The 26,403-nt window shown below is 48.1% G+C and overlaps 1 protein-coding gene across 1 annotated transcript; it reads left to right on the top strand.

Annotated features, from left to right (window-relative positions):
• The first annotated feature begins 1,818 nt into the window (after positions 1 to 1,818).
• Positions 1,819 to 8,252, top strand: IFT22 (intraflagellar transport 22). Its single transcript, XM_059038714.2, has 5 exons — positions 1,819 to 1,947; positions 3,687 to 3,763; positions 3,891 to 3,980; positions 4,632 to 4,834; positions 5,616 to 8,252. The coding sequence occupies exons 1-5, from the start codon at positions 1,909 to 1,911 to the stop codon at positions 5,762 to 5,764; spliced, it is 558 nt and encodes a 185-aa protein (XP_058894697.1). The 5' UTR covers positions 1,819 to 1,908; the 3' UTR covers positions 5,765 to 8,252.
• Positions 8,253 to 26,403: the final 18,151 nt, after the last annotated feature.

Consider the following 26,403-nt stretch of genomic DNA (forward strand, 5'->3'; position numbering starts at 1 on the left):
ATGGGTCCCCAAAGTCTTACACAACCCCTCCAAAAGCATCTCCTACCACTCTCCTCCTTACTCTTCCTGCACCGGTGTCACAGGCCCTCTGGGCTATTTTTGGAACATACCACGTTTATTTCCACCTCAGTGTCTTTGCCCTTGCTGTCTGCTGCATTGCTCATGCCCTAGATCTCTCACATGCTTTATTTGCGTCCTCTCTTTACTCAGTTTTCTCTTTTAATGTCACCTCTGCACCAAGTTGGTGCCTTGACTACTCCATCCAAAACTGGCTCCTTCACACTCTTTAACTCTTTAGTGATTTATTTTTATTCATAGCGTTTACCCATATGTAAAATTGTCTCTACCTGAGAGTACTTTTTAAATTAAATTGTTTACTTAATATCCATCTACTCCACTGGAATAAAAGCTTCAAGAGGTACTGGTACAGGGCTTCCCTGGTGGCGCAGTGGTTGAGAATCCGCCTGCCAATGCAGGGGACACGGGTTCGTGCCCCGGTCCGGGAAGATTCCACATGCCGCGGAGCGGCTGGGCCCGTGAGCCATGGCCACTGAGCCTGTGCTTCCGGAGCCTGTGCTCCGCAACGGGAGAGGCCACAACAGCGTGAGGCCCGCATACCGGAAAAAAAAAAAAAAAAAAAAAAAAGAGGTACTGGTACATCCCCAGTACCTAGAAGAACACACAGCAGGCATTCAAAAGAGATTTATTCAATCAATCAGTTAAGGACATCTTGAACTTAAGGCAGACTCTTCCTTACAGTTCACCTTGGTTTTTTTTGGCTGTGTTGGGTCTTCGTTGCTGCGCGCGGGCTTTCTCTAGTTGCGGCGAGCGGGGGCTACTCTTCGTTGCGCTGCACGGGCTTCTCATTGCGGTGGCTTCTCTTGTTGCGGAGCACGGGCTCTAGGCGAGCCGGCTTCAGTAGTTGTGGCTCGCGGGCTCTAGAGCGCAGGCTCAGTAATTGTGGCGCACGGGCTAAGCTGCTCCGCGGCATGTGGGACCTTCCCAGACCAGGGAACGAACCTGTGTCCCCTGCACTGGCAGGCGGATTCTTAACCACTGAGCCACCAGGGAACTCCCAGTTCACCTTGTATTGCAAAAAATGCAGTTTGGTATTGTATTTATTTTGGTTTTGTTGTTGTTCTTGTTGTAGTTGTTATACTAGCACTTTGGGGGGACTAGCGTACTTTGTATTGGCACCCTTAGCATACTATTTCATGGCCTCACCCAAATTTCTGGACCAGCTCCGCCTCCATAATTTAAAACTGACCTAGTGACTGAGTCTAACAGCAATGCGTTCAGACACCTGCACTGCCCGTGACCAAGGCCGGGGCATTATCATCCTTTTGGTTTCTCCCAGATTATCCAAATGACGGTGAGTGGTGAACCACAGAGACTCATTTTCTCCCTGACCTTTTCTAGACTGGGCCAGGGATATGATAAATCCGTTCTCAATGTGGACAGTATCATGCCAGAGTGATATAGGCGTCAGATGCCTGGTTCCCACCCCACCTCACCAGCTACTTGGCCCGTTTGAGCTCTCTGGGTTACGGGGAGGAATAAAGGAGATTTGGGACCCCGCGAGCTCTGCGGGCTTTCCCGCTCACAAGCGAATCTGGATCCGGGTTTTTTACTTCCCTCTTACCCTCTTGCTTTGCCTTGCCGCCCACCCCCAACCCGAAACCCACGCCGCCCACCAGGCAGCCGGCAGACCACCCCAGAGCCCCTCGGGAGCCCGGTCCCCCCCAATCCGGGCAGAAACCCGCCCACTCCCGTCGACCCCCGCGGCCGCTCCCGTCTCCATGGGAACGAAGGCAGCCAACCGGCGCGGCGGCTTCCGCTCCGCCCTGACGGCGGCGAGGACTCTGACAGCGCCTGGGGCTCTGGCGGGTCTGCGGGCTGGGGGTCGCGATGCTGAAGGCCAAGATCCTCTTCGTGGGGCCCTGCGAGGTGAGGCCTGGGCCGGCGGGGCGGTAAGCGGGACCCGGGCGGGCGTGGGGCCCAGGAGCCGGGAGCCCAGTCCCACCGCGCCCATCGTGGTGTGCGCCCCTGGCTTCACCGTGAACTCGGTGTTCCCAGACCTCGACCCGGTGGTACTAAGGCCCGAAGGCCCAAGGTAGTGAGTGGCGTTATGGAATTAGAGCCTAGATCTCACGACTGTCCTTTGCGCCTGTGGCTCTCCCTAATGAGATGTCTGTGGAACAAGAAAACCAGGAGGAAAGACTGAACCATTACCTGGTCTTGGAACAATTAGCTTTTCTTGTGGGTGGTGATGGCGGGGGATTAAATCTACCTGTGTACTTCACACCGCACACAAGAATAAAATTCTTCGGACTAAAAAGCTAAATGTGTAAAAGAACAACTGTGGAAGTAGTAAATGAATATACTCTCCAACTTAAACACCCATCAGAATTGCCTGGTGGTCAGTTGCACAACTCGCTGGTCCTATCCCAGAGTTTTGATTCAGTAGGTCTGGGAGGGACCTGAGAATTTGCATTTTGCTGATGCTGGTCGTCCAGGGACCACTTTCTGGGAACCACTGTAGTAGATGAATATATGGAAAGTTATGTTTTTAATCTTGTGACAGGGAAGGTCTTAAACACAACACAAAAATGAAGAAGCCTTAAAAGAAATGACAGCAAAGTTAAAGCCAGGGGAAAGTATTAGCAAAATGCATGACAAAGAAAGGATTCATAGGTAGAACATACAGGAAAGTTTAAGAATCAATAAAGAAAAGAGAAGCAACTCAAGATAATGTAGCAAAGTCTGTGCGCAAGAAATACAACTGACCAATAAGTATGAAAAGATGCTCAGTGACACAGTCGAGAACACAGAACAAACAGATGGCACTTATTTGCTCATCAGTTTGGATGAGAAGAGTTTAGAATATTGATAGCATGCAGTGTTAGAATGCTTTCAGGGAAAGGAGTATTCTGGGGTTGCAATTTTAAATGTGCACAGCTTTTAGCGTGGCAATTACATTTCTCAAAAGCTACTGTAGCTAAAGACTCCTCCACGTTCCCCATGAGTCCTACACAATATTGAACAGATGGAAACACCCTCGGTGCCCATCAATGAGCAAATGTCTGAATAAACTAAGGTACATTCTTACTTTGTGCAGCAGTGAAACAAAATCAGGCAAATCCATGTAAACTGACACAGAGAACTCGCCAAGATGTAAACTGTTAAACAGGCAAGTAACAACAATATGCTCGGAATTACGAAAAGCAAAACAAACATAGATATCTTTTTTAAATGGAAATTCTCAAACATATACAAGGGGAGAGAGAACAATGAACCCTAGTATCCATTACCTAGCTTCAGCAACAAAATTATTTCTGCATACATACACATCTCCCTCTCCCTTACTACTCTTCTAATTTACTGGCCTTCCTAGTCCGTAAATGTGCCACGTCCATTCCTACCTGGTGCCTTTGACTTAGCTATTCCCTCTGCTTGTAAGCAGGTAAAGTCACCCAGCAGCAGAGCCAGCACTGAAATCTGTGCTCCCCGCAACCCAGAGCAGGCTGTGCCCACCCAACCAGAGAGAGCCCTCTGCCCTGGTGATCTCAGGGTGGCCGTGGCCTCTACTGCATCCCACCTGGGTCCAAGCTGGCTATTGGAGGGCCTTCTTGTGGTTTACTTTTCTGCTCTTCAGCAACGATCTTTCACTGTCTTCATTTTCACAGAGTGGAAAAACCGTTTTGGCCAACTTCCTGACAGAATCTTCTGACATCACTGAACACAACCCAACCCAAGGAGTGAGGTGAGCCCTGACCAATCCGTGTCCCACGGAGTCCCTGACCATCACCCGCCCCTGACTTTGGCGCTGGTGGCATCCCCAAAGTATAATGTTTCCTAAGGAGAGGTGCGGCTCTTGTTTTTATGTTTAGGATCCTGGAATTTGAGAACCCACACGTTACCGGCAACGACAAAAGCACGGGGTGTGAATTTGAGCTCTGGGACTGTGGTGGCGATCCAAAGTACGTTTCCTTTAGAGCATTTGCTCCATCAAATGCTTCAAAAGTCAGCTGCCTGCCAGGCACCTTGGACTTGGGCCCAACGAGCGCCCTTCCTAGCATGTGTTAGGGGCTCCATCAATTACTGGTGACATGCATTGCTCTTGAAACTTTCGTGACCGGGTTATAATATAGTGAGAGGTCATCCATCCATGGTTAATACTTAGACATTATTTTCAAAGTCCACAGTTAGAAACCAGAACCATTGCTTATACGTGGAGTCTAAAAAAAATGGTACGAGTGAACTTATTTATAAAACAGAAATAGAGTCCCAGATGTAAAAAACAACCTTACGGTTACCAGGGGGGAAAGTGGCGGGGAGCTGATAAATTGGGAGATTGGGATTGGCATATACACACTACTATGTATAAAATAGATAACTAACAAGGACCTACCATATTAGCACAGGGGACTCAATACTCTATAATGACGTATATGGGAAAAGAATCTAAAAAAGAGTGGATATGTGTATATGTATAAGTGAATCGCTTTGCTGTATAGCGGAAACTAACACAACAGTGTAAATCGACTCTACGCCAATAAAAATTAAAAACAAAACAAATGCAGACACCAGAGCCACCTACCCTTCACGCGGCGTCCTTTTCTGCCACGCAGGTTCGAGGCTTGCTGGCCAGCCCTGATGAAGGACTCTCACGGGGTGGCGATCGTCTTCAATGCTGACATCCCCAGCCACCTGAAGGAAATTGAGATGTGGTATTCCTGCTTCGTCCAGCAGCAGTTTTTACAGGATACTCAATGTCTGTTAATTGCACACCACAAACCAGGCTCTGGAAGTGACAAAGGAAACCTGGCTTTGGGTAAGAAGCCTGCACTTCTCCTTTCTGCTGTAGTCTGAAATGCTCTGGGCATTTGTATATTGCCCTGTGTCTTGGCAATGAGCAGCCCTGTGCACTTAAAGAGCATCTGCTGTGTCCTAGACATTTGTTTTTCTTACCGTGTAAATCAGAACTGCTGGGTTGGAAGTTCTGTTGTACCATCCAGGCCAGGATGCACACACTTTAAAAGTAGGCAGACACTAAAAGGGGAAAAAAAAAACCCTGGTTTTAGCCACTCATCGGTGCTATTAGGGACACTCTTTCCTGACTTGCCTTTAAGCTCCAATTTGCATGTGACACACACCATTACAGAGGCGTCAAAGTGATCATCAAAAACAACTCAAAATTCAGAAATGCCTTCCTCTGGTGTAAGAACAAAGAGGGCCTGGAAGTGGCTTGGAGAGCTGTGATCCTGTTGCCAGGTGGCAGTGTGATGAAACCTTTCTCTGTTAAATTGTGTCACGCAAGGCACAACTTTATTTTTGGACTCGGGAAAGTTAAACAAATTGGCTTCTGTACAGCTCAGGTCTTGGGACTTCCCTGGTGGTCCAGCGGTTAAGACTCCTCGCTCCCAATGCAGGGGGCCCACGTTCGACCCCTGGTCAGGGAACTAGATCCCGCGTGCCACAACTAAGACCCGGCTCAGCCAAATCAATAAATAAATACTTTTTAAAAATAAAATATAAAATACTCAGGTCCTTTGGAGCTAGAAACAGCCTCTCACTAAAAGTTCATGCCTAATTACATTACTTTCCTTTTTAAGCGCCCCCCTTGAACAAGCTGAAGCTGGTGCACTCAAATCTTGAGGATGACCCAGAAGATATCAGAATGGAGTTCATAAAGTATTTAAGAAGCATAGTCAACTCAGTGTCTGAGAGCAGAGACCGGGAGGAGATGTCAATTATTACCTAACCGGCCTTCACCTAGACGCTTCCGCATCCCAAATGAAGTCGATTTCAGTGCAGATCTGAAATCCATCCACCGACTAAGGTTCTCATCTCCCTTTGGCTGTAGAAGACATTTTCCTTGTTTGGCCAAAGGTAACAGTCAGCTGGGGAGTTGACTCATACCATCTATTCTCTGTCCTCAGTTCAGCGGAGAAACTCCTGTTATTGAATTCTGATTCCTTTGCCCCAGATCTCTCCAGAGAGCTGGAAGACTGAGATGGTTTTTTTTCCCCTTCACATTATGTCATACTATAAAAGCTGTGGAATTGTAACTGTCATAGCCCAGTGATACCAACAGTAGTTTAATCCACGTACATTGGTTTAAATGTGATTTTCATTCCTTAATCTGTACAATTGGCCTAGGATATTTTTGAAAAATATTAGCATTTAACCTCTCCAAGATTTTATTTTTATTTAGATGTCCTTGATATCTGGACACATATCACACATATCACACTGGAAGGTGGAATACATATACATCTTCTAAAAACATTTTTTATTATCTCAGGGGAATTTAATTCTTACATATTATTTCATGTAATATAGGGAAAAACAATGTTATGTTGTCATAACAACCATTTGTAAAAATAGTCAAAAGAATTAATGCTCAGGCTAAGCAAATATGGTGAGTTTATAGCTTATTGTACAAGTGAGTTTGTTTTAGTGATCTTATGAATTATTGTTCTTTCATAATTTGTACTTTTTGAATTTTTTAATACAGCCAACCTGAAAATACATTAAGTCGATCAAAAGTTAGATGTAGGGACTTCCCTGGTGCCGCAGTGGCTAAGATTCCACCTGCCAACTCAGGGGACATGGGTTCCATCCCTGGTCCGGAAGATCCCACATGCCACAGAGCAGCTAAGCCCGTGAGCCACAACTACTGAGCCTGCGTGCCCCAACTGCTGAAGCCAGTGCGCATAGAGCCCCTGCTCCGCAACAAGAGAAGCCACCACAATGAGACGCCTGTGTACTGCAACGAAGAGTAGCCCCTGCTCACTGCAACTAGAGAAAGAAAAAAAAAAAAAAAATTAGATGTAGGTCTTTTCAACTGAGAGTGGAAGAAAAGTAGAGACACAAGAGATGAAAAAGATGCTTGGCTGAGTTTCACTCTTACAATGAAGAGGGCTGAAATGCAGCTGTGTGGGCGGTCTGCTGGGAGAGTGGTGTTGGCTGATAATGACAGTTCCCTGGTAAATTTATTTATTTATTTTTAAATTTTTTAAATTTATTTATTTTTTGCGGTACACGGGCCTCTCACTGCTGTGGCCTCTCCCGTTGCGGAGCACAGGCTCTGGACATGCAGGCTCAGCGGCCACGGCTCACGGGCCTAGCCGCTCCGCGGCATGTGGGATCCTCCCAGACCGGGACACAAACTCGTGTCCCCTGCACCAGCAGGTGGACTCTCAACCATTGCGCCACCAGGGAAGCCCTTAAATTTTATTTTTATTTATTTATTTTTGGCTGCGTTAGGTCTTTGTTGCTGTGCACGGGCTTTCTCTAGTTGCGGCGAGCAGGGGCTACTCTTCATTGTGGTGCACGGGCTTCTCACTGTGGTGACTTCTCTTGTTGTGGAGCACGGCTTCTAGGTGCACTGGCTTCAGTAGTTGCAGCACACAGGCTCAGTAGTTGTGGCTGACGGGCTCTAGAGCGCAGGCTCAGTAGTTGTAGCACACAGGCTTAGTTGCTCCGTGGCATGTGGGATCTTCCCGGACCAGGGATTGAACCCGTGTCCCCTGCATTGGCAGGCGGATTCTTAACCACTGCTACCAGAGAAGTCCCCCTGGTAAATTTAGATTGAACTACAGTCACCTCTTAGTAAACTGCCTGGATTATCCGTGAGCACATTTTAGGCCCAGGTTAATTTCCTTCTGCCTGACCTGCTCTCAGTTGGAACTTTTTCAAGGAACACAAGATTACCTTAATGCAAACTGTAGTAAATCTTCTTTATGTAACACCTGCAATAATAATAATTGATCTTGAGACTACAGCTCCAAAACAGAGATTATTTTTATCTGATTTTTAATGATTATCCAAGAGCTCAATAGAAAAATTACCAGAGTACAACCCTCGTGAGCCCTTGAATCGAGAAAAATGTTTTAAAATTTAAGAGGCCACAAGTGCACAGGTTACAAGAGAACATTTAGTGAAGAAGTCTCCCTGTCTTCCCTGTCCCCAAACCCCGTTCCCCTCTCCAGAAGCCCCCCTTACCTTCCGTATTCTGTCAGGAGAAGTCTGTGCTTTATTAATGGAAACAGTAGCAAACTATTCACACTTTTTTACAACTTACTTTTTTCACTTTTTTTATTTGGAGGATTTGTGTAACTACAGAGCTGCCTTTTTCTTTTTTACAGCTGCATAATATTCCACTCAATCATTTACTTGGGAATTTTATATTACATTTACTAACAATTTATGTTGAAATATTATATTTTTATTGATGGACATTTTAATGGCATTGAAAACCATGATTTGGGACATAAGTATGTTGAATGTGGAATTTTAGGGAAGTGGTTTCAACCGTCAGCGCTTTTGAGGGAAGGATAAGACGGCTGGTCTTAGAATCCTCGTTCTGATTTACAGTGTCACAGAACCATTTTCTAAGTGCACAATGATTTTTGCTGTGTGTGCTGGCATATGGTTAAAATTCCTTTCTCTGAATCACAGATGTGACAAGGCACATGAAAGGCACAGAAGCATGAAACAGCCCAGACGTGTGGGAAACTCGGTAGTGGATTGTCACTCAAGGATGTGTGGAGGAGGGGAGTGGAGGTGGGTGGGTGTGTGTGTGGGTGAGGAGAGAAGACCAGGGGTCACATGGTGAAGGGCTTCTTACACCCGGCCAAGGTGTCAGGGTTTGAGCTGCCACTGAAGGATGCTCACTGCAGGTTGATGTGGTCGGATCTCCATGGTAGAAAAGCCCCTCTGACCGCAGCGTGAGGGCTGGATCGGAAGAAGGACGAGTGTAGAGGTGGCTGCTGTCATTCCTTGGTTTGTGGCTCCATCACTCCAGTCTTCAAGGCCAGCATCTTCAAATCTCTCTCTGCTCCATCTTCACATTACCTCTGCCTCTGTGCATCCAACTCAAATCTCCCTCTACCTCATTCTTGTAAGGATACTTATAATTGCATTTAGGGCCCAGGATAATCTCCCCATCTAAAGATCCTTAATTTAGTCACATCTGCAAAGACGCTTTTTCCAAGCAAAGTGTCATTTACAGGACGTGCACGTTACAGGGAGTGGGGTCTGATGTCTTTGTGGGCCATTATTCAGCTACCACAGATGCTGTTCACTGAGGCATTAATGGAAGAGGAGGAGCAGGTTTCGGCGGAGTGGCAAATGACTAGTTCAAGGTCACTCAGCAAGTTAGGGACAGGGACAGAACTGGATCCCATGCCCCCACTCTTTCCACTGTCTTGTGTAACTGGGCAGATGAGTTTACAAGTGGACCTGGCTAAGAGTCTCACTCTTTGAGACTGAACCTAGTAAAGCAATAACAACCACAGAAACAACAGCAGGGCAAATAACCATTTTTGGAGCTAAACCACCCAGAAAATGGTTTGCAAGTATGTTGCAGATAGATCTAGCATCATATTTCTTGAAACCAGTCGAATGACCAAGTAGTATTCTGAAGCTCTGTTGTAAAGAAAATTACAACTTATATTGTAACCTGAATGTCCATATCTCAAAATTGTTCAGGAAAGCTCCTGGAGATCATTATACCTTTGCTGGAACACCAGAAGACCCTTACGTCCAAAGTGTAGGCTAAGTTGCTGTAACAACAGAAGGAGCTTTGCTGGTAACTGAGAACATATAAGAGTTAATAAAAGAGCAGTGCTGCTGATACCCATTGAAAAGGTAACTGCATTGGTGCCGCTTAAGAAAATCATTCTGAACTGTGGCCCTTCTAGATCTTGACTTCAGCCTTCCCCACCTGATTCCTGAGAAAGACATGAATATCCTGGCCTTGGCTGATGCTTTCTCAACAAACGTACTCTTTCCTCAGGCAAGAAATGAAGGATTCTACATTTTAAAAACCAAAACCAAAGAAATTAAATAAATGAGGAAGATGGAAACTCTGCTTTTGAATGTTAAGAAGAGATTACATATTTTTGACTGTGACTTCTAAACTGCTTTATCAGTTAAATAATTCTCTATGATCTGGGCCATTCTTCCTACCGAAGTTAAAAGCTAATGGAAATGTTGTGTCTGCCAGGTATTCCCACTTCAGAAGGAAAGTTTCTTGGTGTTTTGATGTGAGCAACACCTCATCTGTCTTCTTACACCGTACAGTTCATTCCTATCTAGGTTTTCTGATAGCCTTTAAAAGTATGCCTCCTTTCTCTAAAGCCTCAGGCAGATTCACTCCACACTTAGAGCTCTTTGGATCAAGTATAATTATAGATCTTAGACTTTGAAAGTGTTGTGTAAAAAAAAAAAAAAAAAATCTTTTAAGATTGTTTATAATCCTACCGGAGTTTTGTGATAAGTAATTCATACAAGAACCATCGTGTTTTTGTTTTTTGCTTTAATTTTTTGTGTGACTTTACAAGACCTGGAAAACACCTAGGTGTGAATTAACCAGATCATGTAATGAAATATTTTGTTCGGAGAAATAAAATCCTAATTTTATCAAAGTATGAGGAACTTGGTTTCTACTGATAGAAACCTATTTCAAGTACTTTTCAAGAATATTTTGCAAATCCAGCTACACTTGGAATGTATTACCCTTTTGTGGGGGCAACTGTTAAAAGCAAGAAGTTGTGCTCTGCATTTTTATAAAATGGTGACAATGGCTTTAAGATATCAATCACAAATGAGATGAACAATCTAAAGAGAATGGTTCTTACAATATGAGGAGACTAGTGGGAGACAGTAGGTGAGAGGTCAAATATACATGCCAGCCGGTTAACATGGACTTGGTTCTATTAGCTGAGTAAGAGCCCTAAGAGAGCAGGGACAATTACTTTGGTGGCCGTGAGGAGAATAAATTTAAGGGAGTGTCTGAAATCAGCACTGACGTTTGGCACGAAGAGAAAGGGAGAGATTCTGTAAGTATTGGGGAGGTAAACATTGTGTTTGAGTGGAAAAGAAGGGAGAAGCAGAGAGGATTCAATCCCGTATCCTTACTGTAGGTGCTCGAGGTAGTGGCTGTTAATCAGTGACTACATTTCCCATAGTCCTTAGGGCAGCGCCATCTGCACTTCCCAGGGGGCTGTGCGATGCTCACGCTGGCCCTGAGCGTTGGTGAAAACAAATAGGAGGGAGTGTAGTCTTTATGTTACTTTATAAACAAATTTCCCACCCTCATTCTCTCTTCTATCCCTCTTCTCTGTCTCCAACTCCTCTGTCCACGGGCTTCAGGGGCCCAAATACCCCGGGACTGGTCTTGGCAACAACTCGACGTTACCTTTTCTGTGCCCCGCGGGAGCGTGCCCGGAGGCTCCGGGAAAATGTAGTTCAGCCTCCCGGCAGCCCAGACCCAACCAAAGGGCTGTGCTTCCTCGGGCCCCAGAATCAAGGGCTGGGTGGCGGGCGCGCGTGGCCGGCCCCGTTTGGAAGCCGTGGGGGTAGAGGCTGTTCTGCATACAGCCACCCGGAGGCCCAGGCCACGGACAGTCTCAGAGCCGGCTATCCCGGCCCGTCTCCGCGGTAACCGGCTGGCTGCAGAGGGCTGTGGGAAGTGTAGTTGGGCGGGGCCGGCCCGTGCGCAAGGTCTCTGCCTTTAGAGCTCGCTGCTGCGGTCAGAGCGATTTTCCGGCGTCCGGGTGAGCTTCTCCCGGTTTATCTCGACCTCCGAGCACTTCAACAGGTGGGCAGCCGCCCAGAAAGTTAGGGTGTGGGCCCGGCCTGCCCCCACCGGCCCCTGTCGGTAGGGTAAAGGCGAGGGTTCCCTGGGAGTAAGTTTGACTGCGGTTCGCGTAGACACACAGTGGATCCTAGTGATGAGACGGGGATCCGAGTGAATCAGAGTGGAGCCTTTAGAGAGCATCTAGTCCAATCCTCTTCTGTTAGAGAAGCGGTACTTCTGGTACTGAAGCCCAGAGCGAGGCAGTGATTTGCCCCAGGTCTGCTCACGCCTTTATTTCCAGCACAAAACACAGTGCCTGGCACAGAACTGGCGCTCAAGCATTGTGTCATTCCGTTCTAAGGACAAACTGTTGAAATACTTCAACAAATTACTAGATTTTTTTAAAAAAATTTTTTAAGAGGGAAGTGGACCTGAAGAGACTAATCAACCAAATGCAACCTGTAGACCTTATTTGGATGATTCTAACAACCAACTGTGAAATGTTTTAAAATCAGGAAAATGTGAACATGGACGATATTAAGGAATTAACTGTTTAAAATTTTTAGTTGTGATAATGATATTGGGGTTATGCTTTAAAAAGGAAAAGAGTTTTAGAGACACATTGCCGATTTTATGGGTGAAATGATGTCTGAGATTTGCATGAAAAATATCCATTGTGGTGGGAGGGGGGAGAGCAGATGAAAGGAGATTGGCTGGGCGTCTACTGGAGGTGGAGATGGGTACAGGAGATCACTAAACTATTCTGTTATCATACATATTCCCCCCAAACGTCAAGTGTAATTTAATTATCTGCTAGAGATACATACTGAGTTACCTATCAGAAAAAAAGATATACTGTCTGAGATTTACTTTAAAATACTCAACAGACACATACACACACAAAATGTGGTGAGGTGTGGTGGAAACAGGAATGGCAGTAAATGAATAGCTATAGAGGTTAGGTGATGGGAACATGAGAGTTCGTTGTATTATTATAGTCTCTTTAGTGGGATTGAAAATTTCTATAATGAAGGGGGTTTATTTGATTTTTAAAAAAACATTTTATGTATTTCAGAACGTTTCTGAAATCAAGCTCATGAGGAGTTTCTTTGAAATGTAACCCTCCCACAGCACAAGTGAGCCTCCTTGGGAACTTCTCCAGCCAAGAATGACCCTAGCAATGGTGGGGGCTGTGTCCTTGGCCCTCCGGATCCAATCCCTTAGACCAGCATCAGGGAACTTCCCAGAGGGGAGGCCGAGGAGCTGCCCTGCCCCAGAGAAGAGTTTCAAGCAGGAGAGAGAAGAGAGAAGTTGGGAAGGTGACCAGAGTGACCAGAAGTGCCGGCCAGGTGAGCTACTTGTCCCCAGCCCGAAAAGTTGTCCAGGCAGAGACCCCCATGGGTGGAACACGCGTGGCTGCAGTTGCTGAGCAGACCCAGCCCTCATTACAAGTCAGAGACCACGCAGAAGAGAACCCTCCAGTGTGAGCGTGTGGAATACACTTCCAGGTCACCCAGAACCTGGTGGTTGGGGCCACTGCGAGACCAGGTCAGGGGGGTGCTACTCCGATGGGAGAAAGGCAGAGGGGCAGGGCCCCCGAGGCTGGGTGCGTGTGAAGAAGGATGCAGCTAGAGAGAAATGGCCAGGAGGGCAGCCTCCAGGAAGACTGCTCCCCAGCACGGACCTTCTCAGCGTGGCTCGTGCTCCGCAGGTGTGAAATGTCCAGGGCTGCCCGGGCAGCAGCTCCTCACCAAGCCACTCAGCTCTCAACACTGGCCACCTGGCCTCCACTTCAGTACCCCCTTGGGGCACTTTTCTGTCACTTCTCTTTTAAAAAATAATAATAATACATTTTTTTCCTCTTATCAACAAAAGTAATACATGAGCAAGTTTTAAAATACGTAGAAACGCGATGAAAAATTTAGTCACCTATTCCAGAGCCTATACCACAATCACTGGTAACACTGAGTGTCTTTCTAGCATTTGCTTTCTAAGCATCTATGTACATTTTCTCCACTGTTCAGGCTTCTCAAAAAACAAACAAAAAACCAGGTGGGAACCTCCTGGGGTCCACAGCTCCTTGCAGCCCCAGCTTCATTTCGTTGGGCTTCCCCAGCCCGGCGAGAACCTAGAGTCCGGCCTGTTCGAGAACACGGGTGCAGTACCTCTTTTGGCCACAAGAGGGGGGTGCCTGCCCACGCACGTCCACCCCAAAGCTCTTGTGGGGACCTTCAGGTGTGCCCTTCACGCACCAGAGGTTTCCTCCTTGGGATCAGGCCAGCCGCACTCGGCCCTAGCTTTATTGCTCACGCGGCTCACTGCACCTGCTGGAAACCTCCTTGGTTCGTGAGGAAAAAGGACAGAACTCACACGCTCACTCTGACCACATCTGCCCTCGTTAGACGAATCCTTGGACAACTCTCCTGGCAGTTGCAGCCCTGGGCTTCCGAGGCATAAACTGCAGACCGCTCAGGGCCTGCCCGCGATTAACATCCTTCACGGCTCCAGTCTGGGCTCCTCCTGAGGGCCCTGGGTGACCTGGTCCCTCCTCGCCTCCCTCCGTGTCTCGCACTGGTTTCCTCACTACGTGACACTGGCCCTCTTCCGGCTCCGGCTCCTCCCTTTCTATCTACACAGCCCTGCCGGCGCGGTTCTCTCTGGAAGGCGCTTCCCAGCACACACCAGGCTGATGCTTATTCTTCCAGCTCTTACCTGACGTGTCAGCCCTTCCCAGAAGTCAGCCTTGGCGGTACAGGTCGAGGTTAGGGTTCTCCTCTGGCTCCCCCTTCAAAACGCATAGCCTCCTGGATCGCCCGCCTCCTTCTAGAATAGAAGTCTGTCTTCCTCACTCACATCCCCAGCACTGAAGCACAGCGCCTGGTCCTCTGCAGGGCTCGGTCGAGATTCGCCTGGTGGACAAAGGGAAGGAGTGAATGAACGAGTGTGCCTTTCCCTGCCCCCTCAAGTCGAGTCTACCAAAGCCAGTCCCCTTCTCCCCTTCCATGCCCTTTCCTCCCGCTTCACCAGGGGCCTTCCACTGTCCCCGGGGCCTCTGGCAACATCGCCCAGGGAGTGGTGGCACTAAAGGGCCCATTCCCTCCCTGTGGTGATGGGAAGATATTGGGATCAGGAGTGAGACAGACCTAGACCAGCTGTGCCACTTGCTAGCTGTGCACGCACCTAATTTTCTTCATTTACAAAGTGGAGACCATGGATGTCATGCACACAGGGGCCTCAGAGACAGCACACGCTAGCCTGTCACGTGGGAGGCAGTCATCAGATCAGAGTTCTTCCTCCCTCCCTCCCTCCCCTGCGCTCTCTCCAAAGCCCCCCTCTGAAACCAGGGACACAGACACCCCTCCAGTCTCAAAGGTGCTCCTGGTTTCCCGATTCGCCTCTCTTTTCCCCAGGGTGGCCCGAGCCACTTGTGGCTGACACCTCCCTTTCCCCTGTCCTTTATCCCAACACAAACAATGTGTCGGCTACAGAGTAGAGGAGACACTTGAAAGATATTCGTTGAATGAATGAATGAATGAAGGGACAGGTCACAGCAGCATCCCTTGCGGCGTGTTCGCAAGTTGTCAGATGTAATGGTGGTCATCACCCTCTTGGTGGGCAGATGGCCTGCTGCCCCCTGGGCGGCACCAGTGACAGGTGGGCACGTGGCAGACACAAGGCCAGGGCTTTACTGAGGGGAGAGGAAGGAGGAGGGACCGTGAAGAAACATCGACATCGAGGCCCTGTGGAAAAGGAAACTGCTGAGAGCTCCGGAGCCTGGCTTCTTCTCCCCTGCACAGCACTAGGTCCCTGGGCAAGTGGACCCCACGGGCTGCAAGCGAGCGACCGTGTCCCCAGAGCAGACTCTCTCCCAAGGGGTGTCTGCGTCCCTTCCAGCCCAAGTCTGTTATTCCATTACAGGTGCTAAAAGTGCAAGTTCCAACAAAATCGTTTTCTAAATTTGCCCTTTCATCATGGTTTCCTCTTCCGTGACCATTTGATACGACGTGTGCTCTGAGGCCCCTCTGACAGTCCTCCTGGGGCCCCGCATGGTCTCCGTGTTTCCTGAGGCCAGAGAACCCCCAAGAGCCCCCTCATTTATGGCGAGCCTCTGCCCTCTCTCCAGTTGGAACCCTCGGGTGACGAATGAGGGCTGATCTCTCTTGAAATGATCACCACCCCTGATTGATTACATGAATGAATCTGCAGAAGGGCTTGGCCATTGTTGGGTGAGGGTTGTGTTTGCTCGGCGCATGCTCAGGAGGGCATAGGCTTTCTCCCGTGTGATGGGCTCCAGGCTGAGCTCTTTGTTCGCGCTGTCTTTGCTTCCCGTGCGCCCAGCCCTCCCGCTGTGACTTCTCAACTGTGATAGCGGCTGCCTCGCTCAGAGGATTTTCCTACATTGGTGCTGTTCATAGGGAATCTCTCTAGTATGAATTACGAGATGAATGGAAATTTCCCCTTATTCAGAATATCCAAAGATTTCCTCTGCCGAGTGAATTCTTTGATCTTCTGCCAGAATCCGCTCCAAGTGCTTGGCCACGTGTGTCATGCCGGTGGAGCGAGGTTTGGGCTTAGAGTCTGTGGTTTTCCCAAATGATACCTTCGGCATAAAGGCTCCAGATCCCGGCCTCTGAGGAGCAGCGGTCCCCCAGGGGGGCCCCCCGCCCGCCATGCTGCTTTGGCAGAAAGGCTGAGCACAGGTGCTGACAGCATGTCCTTGGCCCTGGCCTCACGCTGTGATGACACCATAGGAAATGAGAGTGTCACAGGCCCCCACGTCGGCCACACGAAGCTCTGTGCCTGCACAAACCCTCTAGCCTCTGGCTGTTGTGATTACAGCAGCGAGAAGAGGAACCACTGGCTGAATCCTCTGTTTCACAAGGGGGTGATGAGGGAACCATGTTCTGAGCGCCGTGGTCACGGCTCACGTGCAGCCTCCCGAGGAACGCAGCCGCCACCACCATCCCTCCGAATGCTGCCCACCCTTCCCGCCCGGCCCAAAGCCCACCTCTTTCATGAAGCCTTCCTGGGACCCTGCAGGCCTGCGCTGTGCTCACCAGATCCACTGCCCCTGAGCCCCGTCTAGCACTCCGGAAATGCTCTGGTCCTTCGTGACCTTCTCATGCCTTTTTCTTCTCGGACAGACAGAAAGCTCTTCAAGGAAGAACCGCATCTTGTCCTCTGTATTCTCCACGGCAGCTCTGAGCACCAAGGGACTCGGACGGCTTGGGGACTGGCGACTGTGTGCAGCTGTGGACACTGCAGTGGACGCAGAGAGATGGATTTGTGGTTCAGGGCCGTCTCAGATGGAGACGCGCTTACCCCTGACTGAAGACGTAGCCTGCCTTCTCTGGGATGGTTGTCGGCCATTCTCCTCCAGGTCACACAGGAGGAAGGTCAACTTGTCCTTATTGCTTCCCCCCGACCCGGAAGCCAGATTAGCCCTGATGTCCATAAGGTGGCAGATGCTTGGTCCCCATTGCCTCGGCTCTGCCTGGGAGGCATTGCTGGCTGCCATGCGTTGCGCTAACCTTGGGAGTGACCTTGAGAGGGGGAGGCAGGGAACAAAGAAGAAATCAGGATGTCGGAGAGCTCGCCGGTGTCCTGATTAAGGACGGCTGGCTCAGGGTCTGCCCTCAACCTGAAGTTGGAGCTGTTTGAGAACAAGGCGTGTGTCGGAAGCACCTCTGTATTCACAGTGCCTCGCTTAACACCTGGCACTGAGTGCTCCTGTAGTTACCAGCATGGAGGTAACCAGGAGAATGGATGTTAACGACTGTACTGAAGTATCCCACCTGTGCCACCCCTGCCACGAGTACATCATCCTTTCATATACGGCGAAGTTCCAGGTCCCAAGCACAAAATGCAGGAACATCCTTGTCTTTTGTTAGCTGCAAAATCTCTTTCCTCCCTACCAAAAAAGGGACGGATTCTGTGTATATATATCCAGGGATTAATATAGCCGTGGCGCTCTCTTCTAAGTTTCTTTAAAAGCTAGTAAGTTGGAAATGTGCGTGGTGGGTTGATAAGAGTTCGTCCCTAGCGCTGGCACTGCCCATAGGAACTGCATCTCCTAGAAAGTGAAGGCTGCTTCTAAACAGCTGAACCTTGAACCTGGTGAAGATGTGAGCAGGTTGTTGGGCAGTAAGGAGAGAAAGGGGGGGCCCTTGCCGGCTGCCTCTCTGCCGGCTTACCCGAGGCTCACGAGCGCGCGCGCGCCGCTGCCTCCGGGCAGGAGGACAGCTCCTCACTGGGTTTTCGTGCTCCTGACTTGGAAGTGTACAGCTGGAACGTCATTTACACTGGATCTCCAGGACACCCTCTCAAATCACTCCTCTAAGGACTATCCCGAGACCAAATCGAGTAGGAAATGATAGAAACAGGGGGAGGAGGTTGAAATGACTCAGCAAGGTAAGGCTACTGGGAGAGCAGGCGACTGGAGGGACAGGGACTCTAAGCTCGGAGAGGCCAGGGGACTGTAACTCCTGGGGAGCTGGCGAAGGCTGTTCCAAAGGCTTCTAGGAGCTCAGGAAACCAGAAGGAGCGCTGTACAGCGCTTTATGGTATGTAAAGGAGCCCCCAGCGCCACTCCCCACCACGAGGGGCCCCAGCGGAGCTCCCCATCAGAGCCGCCACGCCAGATCTTCCGAAGGGCGCCGGCAAGCGGACTCCCCCTGCAGGGGCTCAGCCCCACTCACCGGGCACGTGGGAGGCTCTGACTGCAGCAGTAACTCGCGTGCATTTAGTGCTTCACGTGCAGCATCTCATTTACTCCTCCCAACAACCCTTGAAATGGGACACTTCTGTCCTCAGATTCCAGATGAAGAAACTGCCCCCTGGAGAGGTGACATAACTTGCCCAAGGTCATGCAACTAAGAAGGAAAGGAGCAAAGGTTCAAATCCAGGTCTGCCCATTATCCATGCTCTTGAAAGTTCTCGTCTTCCCACCGTGGGCTTTTTAATTCCCTTTGCTGGAATCACCGGTCCCTTTTCTGCCCCTGGTACATGGTCATCTTGAATTAGTCCTGCTTCTCCAGTCGGTCTCTGCTGTGGCCTGTCAAAGCCACAAAGGGGTTTCTAAGATACAAGTCCAGTAAAGTACCAAATGCTTCCAAGCCCTATTAAAGCCATGTTCATGAGAATGCCCGGCTTCCTGCGAGCAGTCACTGGAATTTCTGTGGTAGGGGTTTGGGGAGATTCCAGGGGGCGGCAGACTCAAGGATCTGTGATTTGTGCTCTCAATTCTGTAAGTCAGGTAACAGAGCGAAGCAGGAACATCTTCTTTCTGCTCCACCGTGTCTGGACCTTAAATAGGGTGACGCGAACATCTGGGTTCGGCTGGGCAGGTTCAACTGCGGCCATAAGTCAAGGGCCTTGGTTCTGTCTGCCGGCCGGGTTCCTCTCCTCCTCTCCACATGGCGTCCGCTAAAAGGGGGCTGAAATGTCCAAAAATGGCTTTTTCCCTCCTGTGCCTGGTACCTCCGTGTTCCGCCTTGTGGCATCTCTCTGTGTAGAGTGGCCTGATCTTCTTACCTTGTTTCCCTGGGCTCCAGGAACCCACTGTCTCGGCTCTTCTCCACTCCATTACACCTGCCCCCACCCCACACACACACACAGCCCCTCCAGTGGGGAGTGGCCTCATTCAGCCCCCCGCCAGGTGGCTGTGTTGTATCACATGACCCCCTCTCTGTCACCCTCCCCACACCACACACACAGCCAGGTCAGGGGACCAGGATCTCTATAGGCTGGCCAACAATTTTTGAAGTTACCCGACTCAAAAATGTAAAGGAAGCCAGTCAGGCCAGGCAGTTTCCCCTTTTAGGAAATTTGAACCCCCAAATCAGACCGTCTAGGCAGCAGTGTGTGACACGATGTCATGAGGGCAAGTAGGGCCATGTGCTGGCCAGAATTACACTGAGGAGGCAAACTGGAGACTGAAGAAAAGCAAAACAAGCTGTGACAGGGAGAAAACGCATTTAGAGTTGGGGGGAAGAATGAGCCTCTTGTGGAAGAAGATAAAGGAGGGAAGAGCTGGAGCAGAGCTGGGACTCCATGAAAAAGGCAGAGAGAGGAGCTGCCCGGGCTCACCAGGCCAGCCTTGCCCCCCCCCACCCCGCCCAGCCATGTGTTGCACTGCAGCAAGCTCGTAACTTCTTCCCTTTGCTGTCTGTTGGCTTAGAAGTGGGCACATGACTTAGTTCTGCCAACAAAACTTACAAGGAAATGGCTGGGGGACCTTCTGGGAAGATTTTGCTTTCTGGTTAAAGAAGAGAGGGTGAAGAGGCCTGTCCCGTCTCCCTGCTTTGAACAGGGATGTCTGAGACGTGATACTGGGAGCTGTAGCAGCCATCTCGAGACCAGGAGGCAACAAAACCAAGGGAAAAAGCCAACATACCAAGGTTGGCCGAGTAGACAGACAAAAAAAGCCTGGGTCCTTGATGATACCGTTGAGTCACTATACCTATCCTGGAACCACCTACTTCCAGTCTTATGGATCACTAAATTGAATGTCTTTATTTTCTAAGCAGATTTCTGCCATTTGCAGCCTTTGGCATTCTTAACCAGTACAGCACTCCTCTGAACCTCTCTGTCATCAATTCCTCAGAGCCCCATGGCTCTTGGTGTAGCTCCAAATGGAAAATCAGCCCAAGTTTAAACATTGGAAATCTTACTTGTATGGTAGGAAATGCAAGTCAAGATTGGTCACAGCCTACACAGGCAAGCAACTTTAGCACTTAGTTCCGACTCCCAGGGCCTACAGGGCACCGACAAGGAAGGAAAGAGTCAGGAAAGTTCAGGCGTATGAGCATGTCTTCTAAAATGGGGGTCATCTTCTAAAATGGGGCTTAATGATGAAGTTTAGAACAAATCAGTGGGATAGGGGTGGGGGGGGTATGAATCTCTGGGGTGCAGAGCCTGAGCACGGGCCAGAAGGCCATGGAAGGAGCAGCAAGTTGGAACAGGCAAGTGGTGGGTTGGGTTGGATGAATTCTAGAGAAGGAGGCCAGTCTCACGGAGCAGGATTTTATGAGCCCCACGTACTAGCTGGAAGAAATGTATGGCAGCTAGAACTGCACCAGTTACTCTCCAGCCAGCCTTAGTGACATTGCATATCCTCTTAGGAATAAGGTTGCCATGAGTTGTGGCCACTCCCCACTTTCTCCATTCTTTGTCCCTTCTCCACCTGTCCCTTTTTTCTCAACCTTTTCTTCCTGTCTTCTCTGTGCAAAGCCAGGAGCCAGAAATGCACACGACCTGAATCTCTTCTCCCTCAACTGGGGAATGGATATCGTGGTGAGCGAGGATGTCTTCTCGGAGACTCAGAATCCTAGGCTGGGGGTAAGGAGTTAGGTTGGGAGGAGAGAACACCGTCGGTGGATAAGAACTAGGTGAAGCTTTCTTCTGATCCAGCTTCCGTCAAGCAATGTGGTTTTCGTGTTGCTTCAGCACGAGAAAATGTGCCTGCCCCTTCCCTCATGAAATGAGAAGTTGAACTCAGGAACTGCAGCCCTTCCTCTTTAAATGTCTAGCTTTAGATACAGAACAAAGAGAAATTGGCATCCTCCTAACGTAGCCTTCAAGTACAAATGATTCCATTCCATTCAGAACTTGAGAAAAATCACCACCCCCTTTTCCCATCACAAAACAGTCTTCAGCAGTAAAGAGATGTGGCCCGTAGAAGTTCCTCGAGTTAATGGGGCCCGAACACGGATATGTTGCAGTCATAGTAGAATTTGTAACCTCCAGATCCCGCCAGTAAGCCTCGCCCCCTCGACGCAGTCTTTACACGCCCTACATGATTTATGGAGTCCTGACCCCGAAGGCCCAAGCCAGGCCGACCCTGCTGTTTACCTATTGCATTACTTCATTCAGCAGAAATGTACTGAATACCTACTACAATTAGAAGTTCAGCTTATAAAAGCAAGCTTATAAGCTTATCTTCCTTACCTTCCTTAAGGAAGATAAGTCATTAGAGACCAAAAAAATTCTATGAGATAATCAGGGACAGAAATGAAAGTGGAAGGAGCAAAAAGTTTAAACCCCTTCTTAATGCAATTGATGCTTTAATGCGATACTAAATAAACCCTGAATCTCCCCCACCCCACCGCGGCAAAGTTTCCCCATATATCACACTGAGGATTCTCTGAAATCCAATAAGGAAAAGAACTGAAGGCTTTTCCTCAGTCTCCACAATCAAGGTTTTTCTCCAGAATGAATTAGCCTGATTACGGACTAAACGCTCTCCCACAATCTTTAAAACGAGCGTGTTTGTTTCCTGTGAATCCTCCAAGGACGAGAAAGGGCGGCGCCATCCCCAGATGATGCTCCTGGTTGGTTGTATTCCCAGGCTTCTCTCCAGCGTGAATCATCCGACTGACGTTCAGCATATACTCCACGCTTCCCCTAGACAGCTTCCCACATTCACACGCGCCCGCTTCCCGTCCCGAATGAATTAGCTGACATTGTCTAAGGCTAGAACTCCGGCTGAAGGCTCTTCCTCATCCATTCTGCTCCCAGGGCTCCTATCTGCTCTGAAATCCCAGATGTCTAATTAGCTCTGAGCACTGTCTAAAAGCATTTTCACAGCCGTTACGTGAAGATGGTTTTTCTCCAGTGTGAATTCTCTGACGTTGAATGAGCTGTACTTTTCCTGAAAGCCCTCACATTTCTCGCATCTGCAGCGTTTCTACTGCATGCAAATTAGCTGATGCCGTGTGGTGTCGGAATGCTGCCAGACGCCTCCTGCAAACAGGGATTCTCTCCAAGATGAATGTTAGAATGTTCGGTAGGCTCGGAGCCCTGGGAAAAGCGGCCTCTGTCCATCATAAAGATGTCCTCTCCAACATGCGTACTGGAAGACCGAATAAATTCTGAATCCTGTTCTAAGAGTTGGCCACGCCTATCTTATTTGTGGGTTTTCTCCCTTCCAAAACTCATGTGTATCGAATTGCAGATTTTCCCATACCCATCCCGTTCATGGGACGGGGTCCCTAGTGGTTCTCTAGGATGTCTCTGTATTTACAGACCTCTCGAAACTCAGACCTGGTCAGTATCCCACAGGTACCTTTTCAATGCATCCGCCTATGAATCTACGGCTGCAGAAAGTTCCCGTTCAGCCCAGATTGTTGTTCTTGGTCCCAGGCTCGCCATATGAAATTACAAAAAAATGTAAATTTCAACTGTTGTCTCTTAAGATAAAATTTCTTGGACTGAGAATGAAAGATTTGGGGAAACTGACGATAAGAGTGCCTTTGGGCAAATATATAAAGCGATGCGTGTGACAGACTGCTGGTTTCTGATATTCTCTTTTTCTTTCTTAACCCGATTTTGGCCACAGTGAGAAGGTACCCATTAAAAATGCTCACCTTCTCCAGTGACTGGGAAGGAGCACGTGGGCAGTTGCAAGGAGGTGGTTCCCACTGTTTCTTGATCTGGGTGTGGGTCAGATGGGTGTGTTCACTTTGTGAAAATCCCTAAGTGGTATACTTTTTACTTTGAAAAGTTTTTTAAAAATCACTTCCCCAACCTCCCAGGCAGCCCCAGGACAGTTCTAGCAGATGAGATGGGATCAGAATTGGGCTTCCAAGAAAACTTGTGACAGGGAGCGAACTCTGGAGCAGAAACCTCTGGCCTTTCCCCTACCTGCCCCCTTCTTTCTGCTGGATCCTGGTTGTGATGCCTGGAGGTGCAGCAGCCATCCTGTGAGCACATGCAGGAGGGCCACATGCAAACGAAGGCAGTGAGCCTAAGGAAGGTAGGTGCCCAGTCCTGGTGGCCTTAAATTTCTCATCTTCGGACTTTTCATTGTTTTCATTCTAGTGGAAGAGAAATGATTTACATTTGATTGTGAGTAAGGTTAGGCATCTTTTCCTATGTTTTCTGCCTCTTGTTTTATTTTCTGTTTGTCTTTCCCTTTCTCCCTTTGCAAAACGTCTGTACTCATTGAAAATGTTAGCCCTTTGAGTGTCAAATGTGTTACGGATAGCCTTCCAAATGTGGCGTTTGTTTTTTGAGTTTGTGTGTGTGTGTGTGTGTGTGTGCGTGCGTGTGCGTGTGTGTGTCTTTAAACCAGAGGTTATTGCAGTTTTATTTTTTATTTTTATTTTTTTAATTTTTTTTTTTTTTTTTTTTTTTGCGGTATGCGGGCCTCTCACTGTTGTGGCCTCTCCCGTTGCGGAGCACAGGCTCCGGACGCGCAGGCCTAGCGGCCATGGCTCACGGGCTTAGTTGCTCCGGGGCATGTGGGATCTTCCTGGACCAGGGCACGAACCCGTGTCTCCTGCATCGGCAGGCAGATTCTCAACCACTGCGCCACCAGGGAAGCCCGTAATACATTTTAATCCAGTACATTTTATTTTTTATTTTTCATTTTTGGCTGCACTGGGTCTCTGTTGCTGCACCCGGGCTTTTCTCTAGTTGAGGCGAGCGGGGGCTACTCTTTGCTGCGGTGCACTGGCTTCTCTTTGCAGTGGCCTCCCTTGTTGAGGAGCGCCGGCTCTAGAGCACAGGCTCAGTAGTTGTGGCGCACGGACTTAGTTGTTCCGTGGCATGTGGGATCTTCCCGGACCAGGGCTCGAACCCGTGTCCCCTGCATTGGCAGGCGGATTCTTAACCACTGCGCCACCAGGGAAGTCCCATGCATTTTTATTTTATGGCTTCTGAATTTTGCATGATTTTTATACTTTTCCCATTCCAGACCTGTTAAGATGCTAACTCTTTTTAATAGTACCTTTATGGTTTCATTTTATTATGTTTAAATCTTGGATCCAAGTGGAATTCAATACAATGTAAAGAATTCGGTCAAGATCCAGGTTTCTCCCTCCCATCACCTCGCAACACTGTCTAGGGAATAACTATCTTTTCCCAGCTATTTTGAAATGCTGCCTTTATCGTGTGTTAAATTCCATTCGAATTTGGGTCTTTTCTTGAATCTCTGTTTATCGGTCTGTACCTCAACCAATACATCATTATCTTAATTATTTTACTTTATAAGTTGTTTCAATATCTGATAAGGTTACTTCCCTCATTGCTCTTCTTTTTCAAAATGCTCATGGGTGAAAATAAGGTGGGTAAGTTGGAGCTGGTGAGTGTCAGAGATGGAACACTGTCCTCGAGAGACTTAATGTGGCCAGTCGTGTGTACGACCAAGACATTCGATCAAATGGAAAAGGATGAAAGGAGAAAAATGTCACATCCTCACAAAATATTCTGTTTATTATGACGTCAGCGATTGCACAAAGGTTCTTTAACACAGGTAGCATTTTAACAATATCCTTTTTTTAACAATATCCTTATTGTTTTTAACAATATCCTTATTTTAAGCACTTATCCTTTTCCTATACAATGTATTCCTGGAACTGTTTTGTAAAAAAAGTCATATTTTCTCTTAATAACTCTTCATATCCAGAAACTCAGCATCAAACAGGTTATGGTTCTAATAAATAGGTCATGAAAGCCCAAACAGAAAACTTCAGATGGTCTTTAGTAATATAAAAGGGTAGCATTATGTTTCCAGTCCTATTACATGGCCACGTGTGTACTCAAGATGATTCTTCTACAGGCCTCAATGTACTGTGAAGTCTACATAAAGCACAGACCATTCTATGTAGTCTAAAAACAGCCCCGTCTATGACAAAAGGACAAATATAACATTAACAATTGTGCTTCCCTTTTTGGAATTCCGGAGAGTCACGAGGAAATTATATGTAAGATCCAAGACTCTTCTTAAAATAAGCTTTCCAAAGAAAACTGAAATGGCTCTGTTTCTTCTGATAACTTTCCTTGAGACAAACAGAAGCATTAAGAATAATTCCACCGGTCTTATGGCCGCATATGGTTTTAGGCTTTTCCTAAAAATGGCTATTATAGTATTTAAAGACTTCCTTAGGACATTAATTTTAGTGCCCACAAGTATTAAGAGAACTAGTCTCTCAAATCATGCCTTTTTTTCCCATCTTTTCTGTGTAAATGCTTGATATTGGTGTAATGAATATTAAAATGAAATGTTTGGAAAAATATGGACCCAGTAAAATTTTTTTTTTTTTTGGCTGCGTTGGGTCTTCATTGCTGTGTGTGGGCTTTCTCTAGTTGTGGCGAGCAGGGGCTACTCTTCGTTGCAGTGTGTGGGCTTCTCATTGCAGTGGCTTCTTTTGTTGTGGAGCATGGGCTCTAGGCACGCAGCCTTCAGTAGTTGCAGCACGCGACTCAGTAGTTGTGGCGCAAGGGCTTAGTTGGTCCGCGGCATGTGGGATCTTCCCGGACCAGAGATCGAACATGTGTCCCCTGCATTAGCAGGTGGATTCTTAACCACTGCACCATCAGGGAAGTGCAGACCCAGTAAAAATTAATGCCTCTAATAAGTCAGAATTTGTAAGTGGAAAACAAGATGATGTAAGTGTAAAAAAATATATTATAATGGCTGTACACAGTGACTTCCTTCCAAAAAGCAATATGGAAATAGGAGGGAGGGAGGACTTCACAGTGGAGAAGCCTGACAAACACTGCCTCAGCCAGATGATGGTCGATCACCAGTGATGAGACATGTTGATAGTAGGTACCCTTGATATGATGTGATGGCAGCAGAACTTCGCCTCTGCCTGTGGTCTTTATCCCCCAAACCCATAACCCCAGTCTCATCATGAGAAAAACGTCAGACAGATCCCAGTTGAGGGACGTTCTACAAAATGCCTGAGTGTCCTCAAACTGTCAAGGTCATCAAAAACAAGGAAAGTCAGAAACTGTCATATCCAAGAAGAGTGTGAAAAACATGACAAAATGTAATGTTGTATTCTGGATGGCATCTGAGAACACTG

This window comes from Kogia breviceps, chromosome 14 (genome assembly GCF_026419965.1).
Source record: "Kogia breviceps isolate mKogBre1 chromosome 14, mKogBre1 haplotype 1, whole genome shotgun sequence".
Taxonomy (NCBI): domain Eukaryota; kingdom Metazoa; phylum Chordata; class Mammalia; order Artiodactyla; family Physeteridae; genus Kogia; species Kogia breviceps.